This window comes from Neofelis nebulosa, chromosome 15, assembly GCF_028018385.1.
Source record: "Neofelis nebulosa isolate mNeoNeb1 chromosome 15, mNeoNeb1.pri, whole genome shotgun sequence".
Taxonomy (NCBI): domain Eukaryota; kingdom Metazoa; phylum Chordata; class Mammalia; order Carnivora; family Felidae; genus Neofelis; species Neofelis nebulosa.
In genome coordinates, this window is record NC_080796.1 from 49,331,091 (window position 1) to 49,352,897 (window position 21,807).

Below are 21,807 nucleotides of genomic sequence, written 5' to 3' on the forward strand. Positions count from 1 at the left end.
AGTTAAACGAGTTAGTCGATATTTTGGAAGTTTCCCCCGTGCCCTGCTGTATAAAATATGTCCTAACATTTTTTCTACAAAGGTGTATAATGTCATAAATCACTCAGAGGTGTTTCATGGTCTGATAGTTTCTAGTCTTAGGCACCTGGCTCACACTTGGAGCGGCGGCAGGTTAGACTTCCAGCAACCTCCAGAGAGTGATGCTGCTGAAACTGTTTTCGTTGTTTAAAATTGAAACAATTTATCATGCAACTGAATTTTGGGCTGCCTGTTTACCTTGGAGCTTATTCTGTTCTGAATGGTATTAAATGTGTATTTTTTTTCTATAACTGCAGGTCCTTGCTTATTTGCTACTCAGAAAGCTATTTGAAATATAAGAATAGCCAATTCAAGAGATTATATGTTGTTTGTGATGTAAACTTTGAGAATAAATAGTTTAGTATCCTCAGGAAAACAGATAGAAAGGACAGACTTTTTATATGTGGAAAGTATATTTCTGTTCTCTTTACAAGAAGTTACAGAGCTTGAATAGATGAGAATAATTTTAATATGGTGCCATCTCAGGAATTTGGGTTTTGATAATGCTAGTAATGAGTAAGTAAAAAGTTGAACTTTCTCCTGAACTTAATGGGCAGGGATCATTATAATTTGTAAGTAGATAGGTAACCTTTTGTTCTGACAGAGATCTATTTATTACAAAAGTTGCCAAGCACGTGTACCTCAGCACATGTAAACACTTGTGGTTGCCATTGGTGTGCCTGGTGCATTGGAAAGAGTAGAGGAGAGTGAGAAAGTAGGAAAAGAGGAAAGCACGGCAGAAAAAGATTGGATGATGGGAAAGAAAGAAAAGTTCTTGTGGTAGCAACAGACTTATGTTAGTAACCACCTTGAATGCCATTTGGATGTACAAAGCAACATCTCTTACTTGGAATATGTGGGGCCTTCTTATGTTTTGGATTTGTAATATTTCTTGATTTTAGATAATTCCAGGAGAGCCCATTGATCTAGAAAGGACATACTTACTTGGATAACCTTGAGTTCAGCATTTTATGATGGTTGTTACCTTTCAAAACGTGAGTTAGTGAGAAACATCTCCTGAATACGTGGTAGCAGCGAGACTGCCTCGTCAACCTTGTGAGTGCGCATTCCGCATTCCGGTCTGGGCTGCCTTGGTTCTGTCTCATGTCAGACCACCAAGCCGCCACCATTTGCAGTTCAATGGATCGCGCCATTATCAGGCATCACGTGCTACAGCGAGTCATTCTTTAGTTATTGCTGTGGTAAGAATGTTTAACATGCGAATAATGACCATTTTGAAATCCTCTAAGAGCACTGTCGTTGTTTGGATGCTTTCAGAGTTTAGATTTCTTGATAAATGATCCATCTACTTCTGGTGTCATTACTTACCAATGAATGAAGCCTAAATAGGTTTGGCTCTGCCACTTTTGTACTGGATGTAGACGTGTCTTTTTATCTGTCTTAGAAAGAGATTGTAAGTGTTACAAACCGAGTTTTGATTCTTAGTGTTGTGTACATAGTTACCGTTCTCTCCGTTTGACCGCTGTAGGTGAAGACTTCATAAAAAACTTAACCCAAGGTGAGACCTCTAAGCTGGACCTTGGGTTTGAGGAGTGGGATATAGCCGGATTGCCTTGGTGGTTTTTAGGAAACCTGAGGAACAACTATACACCTAGAAGTAATGGCTCAACTGATTTACAGACAAATCAGGTAAATGTCACATTTGAAGAGGAACTTTTTGTTTTCTTTTGAAAGAGTAACATTCTTGGTTGCTCTTGACCACACATTGCACTCTGTAAGAATTCTCATTCAGTGCCACGACTTTAAGCACCATCTGTGTGCGCCTGATGCTCAAATCTGTATCTGCAGCCCTGACCTCTTCTCTTAAATGCCCACCTTCTATATTCAGCTGCCTACTCAACACCTTCACTTAGATGATCTGACATTTAACGTGTTCAAACCAGATTTTTCTTTTAATTTTTCTTTTTCCCCAAACATTCCTATCCAGCCTTTCTTTTTTCACACGTCTACCTTCTATCCAGTAATTCTAGCCCAATCCAAAGGGATATCATTGATTTCTTTCTCTGTCATATGCCGCATTCACGTTGTCAGCTCTTTACCCAAAACATATCCAAAATCTAACCCCTTTTTATTACTTCCGGTGTCATACCCTAATGCGAGCCATAATTATTCTCTTCCTTCATCTTATTTTATATTCTCCATTGCACTTCTCGCTTTGTAAAACTGTTACTCTGTTTTGTTTATGTATCTCTTGTCTGTGTACCCCTACTGAAACGTGAGTCCAGGGCTTTCGCATCATTTACCACTCTATTCTGTTACCTGGTACTTAGAACAGTATCTGACACGTAAAAGGCGTTCCGTGAGCATTTGCTCAGTAAATGAATGGGTATATAATGGTGGCAAAATAATAAGTTTTCTTTTAGGAATATTGGAGAAAAGCATGTCATAAAATATCCATAGTTGAATGTAGAAAGAAAGTTATATTTAAAGTTGTTTGGGAATTCAGAAAGAAGATTTGAGTTACTATCAGTATTTCTCATATTTTAATAAACATTATTGACTGTCAAGGAAATGATGTACCACAGTTAATAGAATGTCTTCTAGGTTCTCAGAATACCACCTTTGGAAAGGAGTTGAGGGAATGGATTCTATTTAGTTGAGCAGCTATGAGTCTTTAGCCTTTAAGCTCTTTAGTACCATTTCTCAAGTGTTATACTTGAGTTACTGTTAAAGTAGAGAATTCTTTGCCAGACTCCTTTATATCCACTCACGAGTTTATACATAGTAGATGTGAAGTAGATGTCTGTGGAATGAATAGAGATGTCCGTCGAAGAAAGAGGCAAGGTGTTCTTTGGAGATGTGTAGGGACATTGAGTTTTGGGTTCATTTTTATTGGTTCAGCATCACTGATAAGCGTCTGACTATAAACCTTTTTTTCTACTAGGATATAGGTACTGCCATTGTTTCAGACACCACAGATGATTTGTGGTTTTTGAATGAGTCTGTATCAGAGCAATTTGGTGTGGGAATCAAAGTTGAAGCCGCAGATACTGAACAAACAAGTGAAGAAGTAGGGAAAGTAAGAGACAAAAAGGTATGTTTGGAAACATTTCGCCTTGTTTGTATCTACATGTACCTAGCATAATCTGTTCAGGTCTGGTATCCCAACCCTTTTGTACAACAGATGACTCACATAATTCCCCCCCTTTAATTTCTTTTTTTAAAGTTTGTTTATTTTGACAGAGAGGGCACGAGGGAGGGGAGAGAGAGAGAGAGGGAGAGAGAGAGAGAGAGAGGGAGAAAGAGAAAGAAAGAACTCTAAGCAGGCTCCATACTGTCAGCATAGAGCCTGACGCGGAGCTCGATCCCGTGAACCGTGAGATAATGACCTCAGCCGAGATCAAGAGTTGGATGCTTAACCAACTGAGCTTTTTACTCATTACTTTTTCATGTTTTCCTGTATCCAGTTTTAAGAGTCACATTAAGTTAACCAAGGCTGTCTTAAAAACAGAATAGGACTGTTTGGGTGAAACTCCTCCTCCTTTAGAAGCAATAAGCTGCCCTTTCCTGCTTGTCTGATCTCTCACTGTGGAGTTGTTTCTTTAGGAGACCTTTCTTTGCTAACAAGGCAACGTTCTAAATGGCCACAGCAGCCTGTAGGGAAAGAAATTCTTATTTCTTGGACATCTCAGTGTCTTTCATAGCCATTTATATGTAAATGGAAATAGATGAGTTCTCCCTACGTATTTTAGAGTTTAAATAAGGGGAAAGAAGAGAGAACTCCAAATACACATGGCGTGAGCACACCAAGATGAAGCATGTGCTCAAGTCTCAAAAGAAATTGGACGCCAGACCCAGTGTCCGACATCGACAAGATTCTCAGTAAACATTCATTGAATAAATGTAGCAAAACACACACCCTGAATAGGGTCATTTTTTTAATTTAAGGGATTTTCATAGTAATTTGGGTTCCTGAAGGATATGCTGGTGTGTTTGTAGGCAGATAGATGCTTAGGTCCTGCTAGCCTGGTTGTATGTTGGGAGCATTAGAAGGGACTACAAGTGGCTTGAAGGAAGACAGAGGGGACATTTGGAAACTTCCATGGAGAGAGGTGGGACTTAGAATACTTGAACTTGCATGAGAAAGTTGCTATACTGAGGTCCCTAATTGAATCATAATTGGTTTTATTCCATTTACCAGATCACAAAGTAGGGTGTTGTTAGAATTTTAAATTCCAAATTTTAAAATTTAGAAGACACTTCCCACATTTCTTGACTTTCTGTGTCCTGGTCCATGGGCATGTTGTTACAGGGCAACCAGAGTATCACTTAACTAGGTTTACTTTTGAATATGAAAAGTAAAACTTTGAAATACTTTGTTTTCATTCTTGACATGTCAGTTCCTTATTTTATATAGTACTCTTCACTTCCGTTTTCTCGTGTAATTCTGAATGCCTACCTAGATTCCCAACATAAAAAAATCACACTTAATGATTTGTAGCTTTTCTACTCTGATATTGTTTATTTTCATTAAAGTCATACATTTGGGCGCCCTCTTCTATTTGATGACCTTTCTGGGTACTTTCTAATCATTTCTTCTACTAAAGTTCTGGCTGGGTGCATCTAGAATCATTTAAGCTATTTTCTTTCTAAGTGCTAGTGATGGAGGCAGAATGTAGTTTTAAATTGAAGCTCTTCTGTCTTTTTTGCTCTCAGGTTATAATCTCCTGTCAACTAGGTGAACCTCACTAATGAGATGTCTTTGCCCTCATAGGTGATTGAAATGGGAAAAAATGATGACCTTGAGGACTCCAAGTCCATAAGTGACGATACTGACGTAGAAGTTACCTCTGAGGTAGGGGTATCTAGTAAAAGAGCTGTTTTGCACCCCCCGCGTCTCCCAGTGTGTACGTTCCAGCACTGCACTTGTGTTGAAGAAGGCCATTTCCCCCATTTCTATCTCCCTTTCCTTGACGTTAAGACATGTTGGCTTCTTTATATTTTGTTACAGGTTTTTATTGGAATTTGGAGAAAGGGTGATTTAAGTGCCTGTCTGTATGCCTTTCTCCCTGCTGACGAAATTCTTTGGACCTGATGCAGTGGACACACAGAGTTACTCAGAATAGTCCTGCACTGCTCTCCCCCCTAGCCACCCCTCTGTAATCGTAAAGGTAGACTTATAAGCTATCTAAAATTCTTTGTCAAGTACAAAGATCATATTTTCAGTGCTTTGTTAGAAATCGACAAATGGAAAATGGCTTAATTTCCACACAGGTTTATATTCATGGAGGGCTAGTAAATGAAAATGTAGTATTAAGCTGGAAAGGTAATAGGTATGGATTTGTCACCAAATGACAACTCAGGTTTAGACTCAAATGTATACCTTTTCTCTTTTCATGCCGGTTCCCCATTTTCCTTTTAGTGCTTCCCTTGGCTAACCCACTGTGGGAAGAAGGGTGGTGGGGGAAGGACAGGGGAGGAGAGTTTACAGTTTGCTGCTTGGGGATAGAAAAGTGGTATGTTGTCTTTGGTTGATCCTCCCCAACTCCTGGCCTGCCACTGTTGCCCTTATGGTAATTGACTGCAAATTATCTGTCTGTGTATAGCTAAGTAATAAAGTAGAATATATTGGTCCGTTAAGGGTTCTTGACCATAACACAAATAGCAGAGATAAGTGTTTCCATCTTCATCAGACTTCTTTGGCTACTTGGGCCCAGAAAATCTCTTAAGCAAATAGACTGTATTTTATCAAATCAAAGATGCCATTGAATTTAATAAGCCCTATTATTTTATGTACTACTAAAAAAGAAAAAGTGATGCCAGGTAGACTGTGACACACCATCAGTTATGAATTCCAAATCTTTACGAAGCCCCTTTGAGTATCTGGATAGCATTTCAGATGAGATGTGAGGATCTTAAGCCGGCAAGAGTGTTGTGAGGCTCCCTGAAGACCACCCAGTTTAACAGATGGTCGCGTCCCTGCCTCTTTGCCCATGAAATTGAGTTACGACTTCTAAACTTGAAGTGTGTGGCCTTTGTTCTGAAAGTAATCAAGTCTGCCTGTGTCCAGTCATTGATCCTGTCAGAGCCAGGCAATTAGCCACATTAAATACCCTTGACTTGTTCCAGGTAGCTACCTTTGCATTAAGCAAGGCATTTAAAATTCATTGAGCTCCAGTATCTCCTAATTTGGTATCTACTAATTTGGGTATGGAGAAGTAGGAAAAAAGTTACGGGCATCCAAGGACAAGAACGTTCATTTTTCAGAGGGTATGGTTTAGGCGTGTAGTTAGCTAGTGAGAGACCATGAGTAAATTTAGTAGTTTTCAAATCTCATTTTAATTTTAGCTTCCTTTTTTGCCAAATTTTATATTTCTTAATTAGCGGGAAAGAATGAAAGTGTTCTCTTTGCTTCATTCTTTAGCTTCTTGCTCAGTAAGAGAGTTAAGTTGTACAAAGAAATGAACTAAAAAGAAGGCAGCAGGGAAAAGCCAGCAATCAAAATTCCATCCAGATGAGATAGAATGCCAAAATAATGAATTTAACTTTCTTAAAGATAGCTATATAAATCTTGACTTGAAAATGGCGGTTGTGTCACTATCATTGTAAAACTTGTCAAGACTTTCTTACACGTGGCTGTGGAATTTGCTCATATGAGAGGCTAGACCACTGATGGGGAATGTCCAGACTCTCACTAGCTTAGTGAGATGATGAGCCAGGGCCTACCCTCCCTTTTCCTCAGCTTCATGTTTGCCATGGAGTGAGTGTTAATTGGCTGCACTTGTCTTTGTAGGATGAGTGGCAGTGTACTGAGTGCAAGAAATTTAACTCTCCAAGCAAGAGGTACTGTTTCCGTTGCTGGGCCTTGAGGAAGGATTGGTATTCAGATTGTTCTAAGTTAACCCATTCTCTCTCCACGTCTGATATCACTGCCATACCTGAAAAGAAGGAAAATGAAGGAATTGATGTCCCTGATTGCCGAAGAACCATATCAGCTCCAGTTGTTAGACCTAAAGATGTGTATACAAAGGAAGAAAACCCTAAACTTTTTGATCCCTGCAACTCAGTGGAATTCTTGGATTTGGCCCACAGTTCGGAAAGCCAAGAAACCATATCAAGCACGGGAGAACAATCAGATAACCTTTTTGAACAGAGAACAGATACAGAAAACATGGAAGATTGCCAGAATCTCTTGAAGCCGTGTAGTCTGTGTGAGAAAAGACCACGAGATGGAAACATTATTCATGGGCGGACGGGCCATCTTGTCACTTGTTTTCACTGTGCCAGAAGATTAAAGAAGGCTGGGGCTTCATGCCCTATTTGCAAGAAAGAGATTCAGTTGGTTATTAAGGTTTTTATAGCATAGCTAACTCAGTGAATTGCAGAAAATATTAACAGGGCTAGGTCATGTTTCAAAATGTCAGTATTGAGCATCTCTACTCAGTGTAGCCCATTACATCTGTTTATTTATTTGGGTAAACATCTGTGTTCCCCAACATTTTTGCTTCTAAACTTATATGGAATTTGAGAATGAGTTCTTTAGAACTAGGTTGCCAATTTGGGGGACGCTGTTAACATGAAAAGATACGTTAACCACTTCATTCTCTCCTCAAAGATGAGGATCTGGGAGAAAGCAACTGCCAGTACTAACAAAAATACATTAATTCGCTCACTTACCAAATTATTTGAAGATTTACTATTTCTTTAGTTAATTGTATTCCCCATTCTTTTTTTCTGTTAGGGAATGTTATTAGGCATTAGGATCCAAGGTGGCTATTAGAAAAATATTAAAGCTAACAAAAGAAATAATAATAAATTTGATTAGTCAAGGTATGTAATGCTATATAGATTGTTGCAGTCAGGCTGCACGATTCAGATAAGCTAAAAGAAAAGTCTTGAAAAACAAGCGCTTTCTCCATGTGTGCCTAGAACAATGGTATGGAGCATTTTTGCTAACATACTCCTAAAAGAATTTTGAAAAAGTATATATAACCTTTTGCACATTTTACACCATGAGGTATGTAATTAACAGACAAAGTTTCCTTTCTGGTGAGTTGTAGACCTCTGAGTAGCCAGCCTAAGACAAGCAATGGAACATGTCTGTCTCCTTAGAATGTTTCCCTTGTTCCTCTTTCCAAGCAGTTCCCCCTCCATTTCGTGGCTCTCATTCTAGGTTAGCTGTCCTTTTGCACATGTTTAGTGTGACATCTAAATTTTAAAAATACCTTTAAATACTTAGAAAGGGTACCCTATCCAATATATTGTCTATGTGCCTTAAAAACATTTTTCTCAAAGCCTTGGAGCTGTAGGTTTCGTTGATTAAAGTTATAGAAAAAGTCCTGTCATATAAAGTAGCAAAGCTGTTCTCATTTTAAAATTCATCAGCCAAATCAGATTTCACTTTCAGTCAGAAAATGTTTGACTTTATTTTTAAAAATAAATGCATTAACACATTTCTGGCACGACCGTCTCAATTACAGTTCTAAGGTAGGTAAGGCATAGAATTTTTAACCTAAGCTCCCATTGCTTTACTCTGTCCTCATTATCTTCTGAGAATCATTCCTCTGGAGGTTTTTTTTTTGTTCTTTTATTGGATGCCTCTAGAGGGTTTTTACATTCTGAGGCAATGCCCCATAGTAAGATTCTAGATGGGTGAGAGGCAGCCTTTCCTTTGGAAATAGGGAGTTATGGCGGTTGTGAAAAGGATAATAAGAAAAATGGTAGATCTGAAGAAGCCTTATCTGAGCACATTAATCTTAGGACAGTACAAATGGAAGTTGAAGACCTTTAAGCTGATGTCTTTATACCTATCCCTGCCTGCTTTCTCCATGGAAAAATCTTGAAGTATGCCCAGGGGTATGCATATGAGATTTTGGCGACGAGGGCCCTACAATTAACAAATTTACTGATCCAAAAAATTACCTGGGTTGCTTGTTAAAACAGCCCAAGTTTAAAAAAAAAAAAAAAAAAAAAAGCCAAACTCAAACCCCCTCCCTCCACTTTGCCCTGGAGTTTCCATTTGAACGTGTGTTCCTGGAAGCTGATTCAAGTGGTCCACAGACCACACTTTGGGAAGCCCTGCCCTAGAAGGAAGGGTTTTCCCAGTTACAAGAAGTAGAATGAACAAGATCATTTTTAGCAGGGTATTTAATTTTCTGAGGGGGAGTTTTGTTAAAAGTTCTAGAATTTTAAAACTCGAATGCACTCATATACTCAAGCCCCTGTTATTTTGCACTTGAGGCTAAATTTAAGGTTAAATGACTGTCAAAAGTCACAGCTAGTGATGCAGCTGTTACTAGAATCTAGGTAACTTGTAGTAAATCTCTAAACCATGCTCGCTCTCTTGTCATTGTTAAATATATAAAGTGGGATGCTTCTCGAATTTGGGGTAGCTCATCATCCTAAAATATTGCAGAATGTGACTTGCAGCCAAACTAGGACTTTAGAGAGAGTAATAACTTTTAACACTTTCTCCCCAAAGAAAAAGGCCCTATAAATGTCAGGCTTCTATAATCAGATGTCCTCCCACAGGGAGGACAGATAAAGGTGCAGAGGAGCCTGATCCATTGTCTCCAGTATTGTTCCTTCTTGGGGAAGGAAGTTAAGTTTCTGGCTCTCTCTAGGCATCAGGGACAAGGGTTTGTTTTCCTTCTAGAAGTAGAACTAGTCCTTTGAGTTTAGTGTTTTGTTAAACCATGGTAAATGCTCCACCACTCCTGCAATTTAAATGGCTTTTTCCCCTATTTTCTCTCAAGTACTACTCTCTTCATAATAGTTTGATAGCCCTCAATTTTGTTTGATTTTGCCAGTTCGGGGCTTTTGCAAATGGTAACTTAAAGGAGGGACAGGGAGAGTTGGGGATCTGCACTTGTACCCTCTGATTCCTCTTATGAAAAGTTGCAGGTTTTTTTAGAAAATTAAAAAATGGGAAAATTTTGTGTTTGTAGATATTTGATGCCAGTTTTGGTACATCCTTGCCTAGCACAGGATCCTCTTTTGCTACTCAACTTTCCTTCTCCCCCTTGCTCACCTGGGTTTTATACTGTCCCCATTACCACGAAATACTTTGCGTAGAACATCCCAAGCTGTATGTTTGAGCTGTGAGTGGTATAATAACCTGGACTCGGGTTTCCTGGATCTCTGATGAGAGCCGAGAGCCGTGGGACTGACTGCAGCTGTTACAGAGAAACGAGTGATAGTATCTGCAGGAGGAGGCAGCTGGTATTTCTCGGTAGCTTATCTGAAATCTGGGATGCCGCTTCCCCTGCACATTGTTTCCTTCATCCCGGATCCCTATCCTGTGTAATCACCCCTGGGAGTGTAGGATAGCAAGTAGGACTTGTCATTCCTTGGGGTAGAATGGGTGAAGAGTCCTACAAAGGGCCACATAACGCTATCAGAGCAGTTCATTACCTGCATCTTGATTTGTTTTTGGTTTTGTTCTTTTTTTTTCTCATGCTACTGCGGTACAGGTATATTTTACTCACTGCCGGTAAAGCAAGACATAGTTTGTACGTGAAGTCTTCATAGTTTTACTTCTGCCAGGTAAATTCCTAATTTCCAAACACTACTATTTATCTTTTAGTTGTATTTAGGGTGGACAGTGTGCTCTGGTGTTCTGGAAACAGTGCCAGTTTACCGCTCTTTTTTTAGCAGCCCGTCTGATTTGTCTCCTTTTCTCCCTTTTCACTCCCAGATGCTTGAGTGGAAATCTTGATTGTGAGGAGGGATCTCTTAAAGGGGGTGCCAGTGGAGTTTAACTTTTCTGCATCATGCCATAGATTTGTGATCAATGAAATCATACCATATTAGCACCAAATTTCTTTTTCTCCTTCTTTCTCTCTTCTTTCTTTCTCTTTCTTTCTTTCTTTCTTTCTTTCTTTCTTTCTTTCTTTCTTTCTCTCTCTCTCTCTCTCTCTCTCTCTCTCTCTCTCTCTCTCTCTCTCTGTGTCTTTGTCTTTCTTTCTCTTTCTTTCTGTCTTTCTAAGTAATCTCTATCCCCCATATGGAGCTTCAACTTCTGACCGAGACCAAGTTGCATGCTCTACTGACTGAGCCCAGCCAAGCGTCCCAGCATCAAATTTCTTATTTTAATTACCATTATTAATATTTATGATCAGGTTACCCTGGACAGAAAATTCAGAGCAAAAGTGACAAATCTTAAGAAACAATGAATTTTTAGGTTACAGCTAAAAATGTCTCCTGTCTCATTAACTCCCTGTACTTGCACTGTACTTATAATATTTGCTATGCTTTTGTATTAAATACTTAAATCAGACTTTATAAAAATCTTAAGACCAATGCATATTGCCATTTTTTCGTAGTCCATCTATGGAATATCACAGGTTCTCAGTCCTAGGCTTGAACAATGGGTCAGCGTCTAGCCAAGCCAGCCTACAAACTGCCATGAACTTTTCTAATATAAGATGGAATCACTGCCAAGCATTTGAAATATGCAGTTGTGTTTTAATAATAATTTATGTATATTTAGGTGTATATAATGCTTTGTAGGACATTGTTTTATTTGTGAGAATTTTTAATGGTCAGGATCATTTGTAACCTTTTTTTTTTTTTTTTAATGTCAACTCAATGCAATATTTGGCTCCTTTGAAAAGTCATTAATGAGAAATTGGTGAATGCTAGATCTTGGGTTCTGCAGAAGTATTGTGTTATCTCTTGGTTCTCTTTAGAAAGGAGGAATCTTGTTAACCAGTTATTTGCCCGACCCCCCCCAACCCCCCCCCCCCCGCCCCGAGAGTTATGTGAACTTTGAACTATATGCCTTTAGATACTGTGAATCTGTTGTTTTCCATTTAGCCAAGTATCTACTTAAATTGTTCATCAGAGCCCTAAAGAAGAATTTACTTTGATGGTTCTCTTCATTCATGGGTGTGTATATATGTATGTACATACACTATCAAGACTGCTACTGCCTTTGCTGAAAATGGCTATAAAATAGGAACTAGCTGTGTTTAGGATCTGCACTTCAAAGAGAAAAAACCTGTAAGCTCTCCCCTGTGCCAAAAGCAAAATGTGCAATGTTTACAAATGTCTGGAATTTTGCACTGCCGTAGGGTATGCTGAGGTTACTTTGCTGGAATGGTCCGGAAGGTGATTAATGGAGTTGCAGTTCAGCGTATGAGGAGAGATACTGAGGGTCTACAGCTGAACTGAGGTAGTGGTTCAGGTGACTCCCTGGCCTAATTTGGGGACAGTTTTTCCAGACTGCTTTGGGACATCCTTTCCGTGGACAGAGCTTTCCTCGGTCACCATTGCTACATTCGTCCTTTACAGGAGCCGCCAGATCTCTTCTCACCTGTGGGAGATTGTATCCTAAGCATTTTGAGATCTTTTGATAGAATGAACGTGCAATCCCCAGTAATGCCATTACTGGTGCGTGTGACCTTGTTAAAGAAAATACAACCTTAAAAAACACTCGGGTTTACTGTACCTCCGTCAGAGCCTTTTGAATTACTGAAAATGTTACAGAGAAGTGTATCTGCAGCAGAAGTAGCTGATATATCTCTTGGTAGCTTATCCGAAATCAAAGATGTTGCTTGTCCTGCAGATTGTTTTCCTTTATCCAGGATCCTTATTTGATACCTTCTGGGAACGTAGCACAACAAGTGAGAGTCCTTATTTCTTGGGGTAGAATGGGTCAGGGATCTTGAAAAGGGTCAGGTGCTATAGAGTAATTCCTGTGTCAGAACAGTCGCTATCGTTCGGCAAATGCTTTCTCGAAAGTTGACATAATCACTAGAACACTGACACCTATCAGGACACCTAATGTCTTATCCTAAGGCTTTTTTTTTTTTTTTTTTTTTTTTTTTTTTTAACAGCTACCTTGGCGTCCTACCTTTCCTCTTCCTTCTTCCCTTACTGTTGCTCTTTTTTCCTCAGAGTTCAAAGAGGTCTGCTTCTGGATACTGCTTTTATACCAAAGGCCTTCTGTATCACCCCCTGGGTGGTGGTACCTACAGTGATCTTTAGATAAGATTCCTCTTTTCCAGTCAGTCTGGGGGAGTGTTTCTGTTGGAGAGTTAGGCGGCAGATTCTAGCAATCAGGAGGGGAAGCTGTGACATCAGAGCTACTATCTAATAAAAAACAACTCGTAGTTTAGTTTAGGTTTCCTTTGTGTCCATGATGGAAGAACAGGGAGGGCAATCAGGGCCACTGTTGTCTCCGCACTAAGAAATTGAGGCCAGCCTTCCCCTTTCCTACAGGACTTTTTTCCCCTTCAGTTTGCCTTGCTTTTTCACTCCTTTTAAAATAATCAAAATGTCTCCTTTTGGGTTTTTTTCTTTCCTCCTTTTAAAAATAATAGAAAATGTTTTAAAAGGGGAATGAAATGTTTCTGGCCTCCTCAGCACTTGGCAAGGTAGAAGTTGTAAGCAGCCTTTGAACAGGACTCTGTCCTTAGTCTGTAGGCACTATTATGTGCCTTTTGGATAGAGATAAGGAGTAAGATCATTCCACCCTCTGTGGTCCTGGTCTTGACCTTCTTAAGCCTCAGTTTTTCTCATCTGTAAAATGAATACTTGTACTACCCTTTTTCTACCTCATAGTTTGTTATAGAGATAAAGGATGCGGGAGCAACCTAACCTGTAAATTGCTTTAAATAAGATGTTAAGAATTGTTAACCAAGCTCTGGGGTATGTATTCAGAATACCTCATGTTCTGGAAGCCGAGCACAAGCTCCTCTCTATGCCTGCCTAGCAGAGCCTATGTTGCTTCCTTATACCCATGCCTCTAGCCCATCTATTCTTTCCTTGCTATGAAGCTCTTGACTAGAAAAGAGGCCATCTCTAGGTTCTGAGAGAAGTGTGTGTAAATTTGGATAGTAGATACAACTGCCACGCTATGGTCTTGATCCACGAAAATTTTCTACGTGCACTTGAGTTGGTGGCCTAAAATGCACTGCCAATACGCCGAAAACATGCAGTTTTCCAAATAACATATCTCATCAGGTAGCATAACTGACAGGAGTGTAGCCAATGTGCTTGCATCGCGTGGAAGGAAAAAAGCAACTTCAAGTAACTGAATGTGGCCAGCTTAGTAAATGGGGAAAGGAGACAGCTTCATGTGTTCTCATCTAGTCCTTTTAAGCGCCAATAAAATAGCTCTGTATCTTTTTGGTTTTTGCACTATGTAATGCTTTTAATCCCTGTTGATTCTGTTGTGCCTTTTTGTGTATTAAATATTTTTCGTTTTGCCGTTGTGGTGTCATTATTGGGGAAATTTGTATATAACAGAATCTCACTTTTTGTTTTTATATGCAGTCTTCTGTCTGATTTGGGGACGGAGAGAATAGAATTTGCCATAGAAGTTGCTGTACTTAATCAGTAGTGACTTTGATAGTTTCCACCATTCACCTATTAGAGTATTGTATCTCATTTTTAGGTTCCCAGTCCTTCAGTTTCTTTTAAAAAAAAAATTTTTTTTTTAACATTTATTCATTTTTGAGACAGAGAGAGAGCATGAACGGGGGAGGGTCAGAGAGAGAGAGGGAGACACGGAATCCGAAACAGGCTCCAGGCTCTGAGCTGTCCGCACAGAGCCCGACGCGGGGCTCGAACTCACAGACCGCGAGATCATGACCTGAGCCGAAGTCGGACGTCCAACTGACTGAGCCACCCAGGCGCCCCAGTCCTTCAGTTTCTCTTCTGAAACTGAAAAGATTTTGCAGAGTCGCTTTGAACATTGAGCTAGTTAGGTCAAGTGGAATTTCCCCAACTATAGCCCTTGAGAATTAGAGAATGTATCATACCTGCATGTCTAGGGTGATTTGAGACAAGCCTTCCTTCTAGGCACCAGTCTGTACCTAACTCTTCTGAGCCCACGACTATATCGCCTTGTCCGTTGTTGCTACTGGAGAGATTTCAAATGGTGAGGTGACAGATTTGCCTCTCCTGAGTTGACGGAGACATGCTAGGTGCAGGCTTCTATTTTGTGTTTCGGATTGGGGCTAGTTCAAGAGGTAGTGAGGGTTTGCCACAGAGTACACATTAATTTATCACTTCCATGCCTGACGTTTGCTGAGGTTTTTAGATTGGGGGGATTCTAGCCCTCCTTGAAAAGCTAACGAAACTTAGGAAATTCTTATAAAAAAGCACATTTTACGTTCATTTTCAGTAGCTTCATTGAAACCACTGGTCTGTGGCCCTCCTGTTCTGTTCTTTTGAGGGATATCAAGACAACCTGTCCACCAGAGAGCTTGCTAGCCCACGTTCTCAGAAGGTCCTGTCCTCCCATCTGGGACCATGAAGGTGAGTGAAACTCGGGTCAGTTGTCCTGAGCTCAGGGCCACTGCAAAACAGACACGGATTGGTGTATGCTGCACAGCTGTTGGGGACACACTTCGTAGGCTGTCTTATCTAGAGTTATGTAATATGTACCTGTATGAGCTCCTGGGAGTGTGGGGTGATACTGGAAATACTGGGGATAGCATTTAAAAATGAAAAAAAAAGGAGGAGGAGCATTAGGACCAAGGATGAAGCCAGTTTCCATGTCCACAACCCTTTCCACGTTTTGTGACCCCTTTAAGGTACTTTGCATGGATTCCAACTGCATAACATGTTTTGTTTCCTGGATTTTTGCATCCTACTTAACCTGGTGCTGCAAGCTGAATCATTGTTGAATGTAGTCTGGGGCTAGAGTAAGGCGAGCTGAAACTAGTCACTGATTCAAATTGCCATTCGCAGACAAATGCCTAGTTGGTGCTTGATGGCTAGAATTTTTTTTTAAGTTTATTTTTTGGAGAAAGAGAGCATAAGTGGGGGAGGGGCAGAGAAGGAGACACCGCATCCAAAGCAGGTTCTTGTGTCATCAGTGTAGAACCCGATGGGGGCCTCCAACTCGAGAGCCGTGAGATCACGACCTGAGCTGAGATCAAGGCAGATGCATAACTGACTGAGCCACGCAGGCACCCCCGTTTGCTAGACTTTGCACAACTCCACGCTCTAAAGGTATACAAAAATCAGTGCTATTAGAAAGATTGCAGGTCATTATGGGTTTGGGGATGTAGGGATAATCTCACTACATACCTTCCCAACCCTGAACTCATGTGGTTAATACTTTCTTTTTGCTTTGTTTCCTCTTCAAAATAAAGCATGGGAGTTCAATTCGGTCAATAAATACTTATTTGATGTTAATCTGAGCCAGATCCTGCTTGGCACTGGGAATAGCACAGTGAATCAGGAAGCTCCCTCAGTTGCCTGCGGTCTGCGCTGGAGGTAGGGATGGGGGCAGTTTGCACACGGGCCAGGCAGCGGCAGTGGAGGAAGTGGCTTTGGTGGTTCCATGTGACCGGAGCCAAGGGTGTGATGGGAGAAGTGCCGAGAGACGGCCCTGGGGTGTGATGCGGGTGGGCTATGCCAAGCCAGGAAGGTTGAACCTTATCCTGAAGGCAGTGGAGAGCCGTTTAAGGATTTTAAGTGGGAGTGTGACCTCTCATTTGCATTTTGGGGAGCTTTGGGTACATTGTTGAGAATAGACTGAAGTGCCGGCCAGAAGCAGGGATAACAGGTCCTGGCAGCAACCTGGGCTGGAAACAATGTTCCTAGAGTGATGGCAGTGGACCTGGCAAGAAGAACAGTAGATAGCACTTACTGAGCGTTTAGTGGGTGCTGACTGGGCATTTACTAGTCCCATCGGGTATTTAAGGCTTAGAGGAAGTAAGTAACCTGTCTGAGGGAATGAACCTAACTGACAGAATCGAGTCAGTGGTTAAAACTATTGTGTCTGAGACAAAAGCCCAAAAGAAGAAGTATGGGGAGTTGATGGAAACCCAGGCGGAAGGGACGAAGGGACGCACTTCCTGAATGAATGCCTGGGGCTGTGAGGGGAAAAAGGGAGGAGTCAGGGATGGCTTGGGCAGTTGGTGGATGGCGGTGCCACTCACGGAGATCAAGAATATGGTAAAAGGGTAGGTTTGTGGTGGTGGTGAGGTAGGAAAAAGTGATGAGTTTTGGACGTGTTGACTTTGTGCGTATGAGAGATCCAAAGGAAAATGGAGACACCTGGGCTGTAAATACTAAGCACCTGTCACTTATCTTGTACTTTGTAGGTCCCGGGGACGCTGTGCTGAAACTGAGGAACGTGGTCCTTGCTCTCGTGGCTTCAGGAAACGGGCTAGGCAACACATAGGGTTAGTGTCGCGCGTGTTCTGTTGGGGGCACACGTGCTGCTGTGGGAAATACAGAAGAGGGGCCTGATCTAGTCGAGAGTTCAGGAACAGCCTCCTTGAAGAGTCGAGAAGCCGAGAGCTCAGGGAAGGACGGGGGTTGGGAGATGGGGGAGCATCGAAGTAAGAGCAAACAGGCAAGGGCCTTGGAGCTCATGGTATCTGGCAGACTGGAAAGTTTAGTGTGGTTGAAAGCAGGGAAGGAGAGCGCAGTCCCGCGGGGGAGGCAGTTGGCGGAAGGGTTTGAAGAGAATGGAGGAAGTCCGAAGCAGGAAGTCTGGGGAAGAGGAGAGAACAGACTAGAGAAACTTGCTAGGTGATTGCCTGACACTAGCGGGTCTCCGGACCAGGGCTCCTCAGCCTTAGCACGATGGACATTTGGAACTGGGAGATTTTCTGTTGTGGGGACCGGTGTCCTGGGCATTGTAGCATCCCTGGCCTCTATTCACTAGATGCCAGTAGTGCCCCTTCCCCAAGAAAAACTGTCCGCAGGCACTGCCACGTGTCACTTGAGGAGAGAATTACCTCTGGCTGAGAGCCAGTAAGCCCAGACGCTGAGCACTTCAGGAGAAAAATTGTACAACTTGCAGATTGCTGTTACGACGCATTCACGTCCCCAGCCTGGGCTCTCAGTTCTCCCTGGTTCTCCCGTTCCCCTAACAGTTGATGTTTCTACCCTCGAAGATAGGAAGGAGAAAGTGAAGACAAGTTGTTATTTGACTTCTCTAAGTCTCAGCTTCGTCATGGGATAATAGATGTTAAGTCAGCACCTATGAAGTGTTCAATAAATGTTATCTATCATCATTATTTCTGGGAGGGGCTGATAGGAAATGGACAGGCTGAACGAAGTTGAAAGATGGTATGGTAGGAGTGGACTGAGAGCAGGAACGACAGGCCGCTGTGTTCCGAGATAGACTGATGTTCTTTTTTATTTTTTAAGGTTTATTTTTGAGAAAGAGACAGGCAGAGCGTGAGCAGGGGAGAAGCAGAGAGAAAAGAAGGCATAGAATCGGAAGCAGGCTCCAGACTCCGAGCTGTCAGCACAGAGCCTAACGCGGGGCTCAAACTCACGAACCGCGAGATCATGACCTGAGCCGAAGTCGGACACTTAACCGACCGGGCCACCCAGGCACCCCTAGACCGATGTTCTAATCAAGACTTCCAAGATTGTGATAGATGGTGTCATCAAATCATCTGCCACTTCTCTCCACCACGCTCCAGAGAGGGTGGGTAGTGCTCCGTGCCCTGGTGGCACCAGGCCTGTCCATGAAATGTCAGCGGGAATGAAGTGTACTGCTTCTGAGCAGAGGTTCGGGGGACATTGCGAGGGTCAGTCAGGGCTTCTTCCCTCAGCATGAGGCTAGTGCACCCCAGAATGAAGGCTGCCCTGTAGTCTGGCTCCAAGATCGACGAGAACAGGGAGCAGAGCTGCGGCTGTCCTGCAGTGGGCAGAGAAACAAGACTTGGGGGGTGTACTACTGACTTAGTCTGAGCGGACTGGCACAAAGGTGGGCAATCCCAGGTGAGGGTAGGTCCCAGGCGTGGCATGGAGTGAGCAGTTCAAGCATCATGGAAGAGGAGTTTTTTGATGTTGAGTTGGTCAATGAGGAAGGGTCCTGTGAGGCTGGGGGTGTTGGATGGGTCATTCCTGTGGCATCGATATCACCCAGGATGTTGGCAGGATTGTGGGAACCCAAAATCAATAATGAGTGAGCAAAATATCTGGAAGGTAAGCAGATGGCACTATAAAGTCTCAAAAGAGCAGAGATTTCTGTGTGGAGGGATAGTAGTCTGGATGCGGTCAGGGAGGCCCGTCTTCTCTACTGAAGGTGCATGGGGTTTGAAGAAATGACTGCCAAGGTTCCTTGGGGGAAAGCCAGGTATCTATCAATCATCTATTTATTTTTGAGATAGTGTGAGCAGGGGAGGGGCAGAGAGAAAGGGAGACACAGAATCTGAAGCAGGCTCCAGGCTCTGAGCTGTCAGCATAGAGCCTGATGAGGGGCTCGAACTCATGAACTATGAGATCATGAGCCGAAGTCAGACACTTAACCGACTAAGCCACCCAGGTATCCTTTAAGGCTTAAAAAAACAGAGGAAAGCAAAAGAGTATATGGATGCAGGCAGGGGGATGTTTACCATGAAACAGTTCATAGAGTCGTAGTTCGTAACTTGCTTGGGGTCAAGGGGTGGGTGCTCTGGATCGCCTCTTGAGAGAAAGGATATACACGCATGTAAAATCTTACGTGCAAACCCAGGAGGTTTTTTTTTTTTGTTTTTTTTTTTTTTTTTAAATTTTTTTTTTTCAACGTTTATTTATTTTTGGGACAGAGAGACAGAGCATGAACGGGGGAGGGACAGAGAGAGAGGGAGACACAGAATCGGAAACAGGCTGCAGGCTCTGAGCCATCAGCCCAGAGCCTGACGCGGTGCTCGAACTCACGGACCGTGAGATCGTGACCTGGCTGAAGTCGGACGCTTAACCGACTGCGCCACCCAGGCGCCCCAACCCAGGAGGTTTTGACTACAGTTTAAACTATAACTAACGAATGCATTTGGTCTGGGTAACCCCATCTTGCCTCCTCGCACTCTGGGACTCTTCCCTTCATTGTTAACCTTTAAAAGAGTCACTGGTGGGAAATAAACTATGCATTCGAATCAAGTTAAAGAAATGTGAGACTTCCCGGGCCCTAAATTGGGAAATTTTAACTCAGAAACTCCAGCTTTATACTGCTCAAAACTGGGTAAAGCTGCTACCTAAATATGGGATGCATTTTGGCAAAAATTGCATCCACTTTCTTCTGTGTGTGTGTGTGTGTGTGTGTGTGTGTTTGAAACACTTGTAACCATCGGGATTTCTGGAATCCTTGGCACTGAATCAGAATTGCCAGTTAGCTACTTGCTGGGTGACCTTCGGCAGTTCACTTAATGTCTCTAAGCCTCAGCTCACTGATCTGGAAAACAGAGCTGATGGACAAATGAGCTAATGCACGTGAGGTGCTTAGCACCTGAGACTTCTTCCACTTGCTTGCATCAGAGCTGGGGAGGCGGCTTCCTCAAATAGGAGCCTCAAATCTCCGGCTTCTAACCAACAGACATAACCTGCACTGTCCACCAGAGGGCACCAGTAACTTGTAAATCTAAGAGGAATGTTCCTTTGCCCTTAATTGTATCTGCCTGAGGATAACCCCTTAGGTTCAAGTCTTTATTTAAATATTCTTGCTCTTGGTGCCTGAAGGAATCATTTGCAAGATTCCTCAAAATGCAGAAGGGAAATCTGAAGTAAGAAGTTTAGGGTAATTGGTGCTCTTACTCTACATCAGCCATCAAGAGAGTTCTATTAACGTTTTTTTTATTTTGTCCATTTCTACCATCCATTGTCTGTCTCTTCAGACTATCTGTAACCTAGTTACAAATTATTCTCTCAGTAATAAGTTGTTGCTGGTCCTTCTTCCTGGTTTGTTCCAATGAACTGAACTGCTGTTTTTCCCTTTGATGAGCAGCCTCCCTCCTGTTTCCCCTAGTCATGGCCAGCCTTCCTTCCAGCAGTGGGGGCTGGGATCCAGTTCTGAGCCTCTGCCTTACTGTTGAGCCTCAGAAGCCATTTCCCTAAATCCCTTTGAGGTGAGAGGCTAGTGATGGATGGGTACTCATCACAAGAGGCTGTGTTCTGGGGGGGAGAAAGCCCTTTCTCCATCTGAGGAGGGGAACAGCTAGGAAAAGTTGAGGCTACCAGCCACTAGAGCCTTCCTCAAAATGTCATGGATTTCAGGGGAGCAGTGATATCCAGGGTACCCACTGCTTACTCTTTTTTTTTTTTTTCTTTCTCTAATTTGAGAGAGAGGGAGAGAGAGCAGGGGAGAAGGGCAGAGGGAGAGAGAATCTTAAGCAGGCTCCACACTGTGTGGAGCCCCGACACGGGGCTCAGTCCCGTGACCCAGGGATCATGACTTGAGCTGAAATCAAGTCGGACGCTTACTCGACTGAGCCACCCAGGCGCCCCTGACCATCCCCTTGTCCAGATGGGTTGTCATGGCTGACGTTTGCCGTGTGCTTCGTATTGGGTCATCTATCCGTTTGGTTTTATGTCATGTGATCTCCACAACAGCCCTGTGAGAGAAGTGTGGTGTTGGGCGAGTGGAGTGGACTACCCCCGCACAGAAGCACAGAGAAGCTAAATGAAGGACAGGGAAGACTTCGCCAGGGTTCCGTTTCAGTCAGCATTGGAAGCATTCCACAAGGCCAAGTTTTGTTCTGTTCTGTTTTGTTTTATGGATTGTCCCTTGCATAGCAGGATATTTAACATCTCTGGCCCCCAAGCCCTGTCGTTAAGGTACTAATTATACCTTCCAGAAACCCCAGAAGGTACAGTACAGGTAGGTGGTCCTGCCACCTGTTAGAACCACTGACTTATATGCATGGTCACAGGAAAAAGGAGGGTTAAACAAATTGCTTTGCTCCTCTGGTTATTTTTATGTTAATGAAGGTCACTAGATGAAGATAACAGAACAAGAGGAAGGAGATCCCTGGGGGTGAGCAGAACTCTGTAAGGGAAGAGGCTATATTATAAAGGAAGGGAATGAGC

At 42.5% G+C, this 21,807-nt stretch overlaps 1 protein-coding gene and 1 long non-coding RNA gene across 4 annotated transcripts in view; both read left to right on the forward strand.

Annotated features, from left to right (window-relative positions):
* Positions 1-14,253, forward strand: part of MDM4 (MDM4 regulator of p53) — a 43,157-nt gene extending 28,904 nt beyond the window's left edge. For 2 of the 3 annotated variants that reach the window (XR_009254415.1, XR_009254416.1), the window contains one exon: positions 1,568-1,704. Coding sequence is in view for 1 of the 3 variants with exons in the window: in XM_058701750.1 (XP_058557733.1) it covers positions 1,568-1,728; positions 2,984-3,133; positions 4,814-4,894; positions 6,833-7,405 (965 nt within the window). In the remaining 2 variants the exon portion in view is untranslated. Of the gene's footprint in view, positions 1-1,567; positions 1,729-2,983; positions 3,134-4,813; positions 4,895-6,832 lie in introns of those variants that run through there. The other variant, XM_058701750.1, reaches the window with a different exon arrangement.
* Positions 14,254-14,523: 270 nt separating this feature from the next.
* Positions 14,524-19,884, forward strand: LOC131496298 (uncharacterized). The gene is made up of 4 exons (XR_009254417.1): positions 14,524-15,306; positions 17,106-17,186; positions 18,163-19,483; positions 19,740-19,884. It is a non-coding gene; the product is annotated as an uncharacterized LOC131496298 (long non-coding RNA).
* Positions 19,885-21,807: the final 1,923 nt, after the last annotated feature.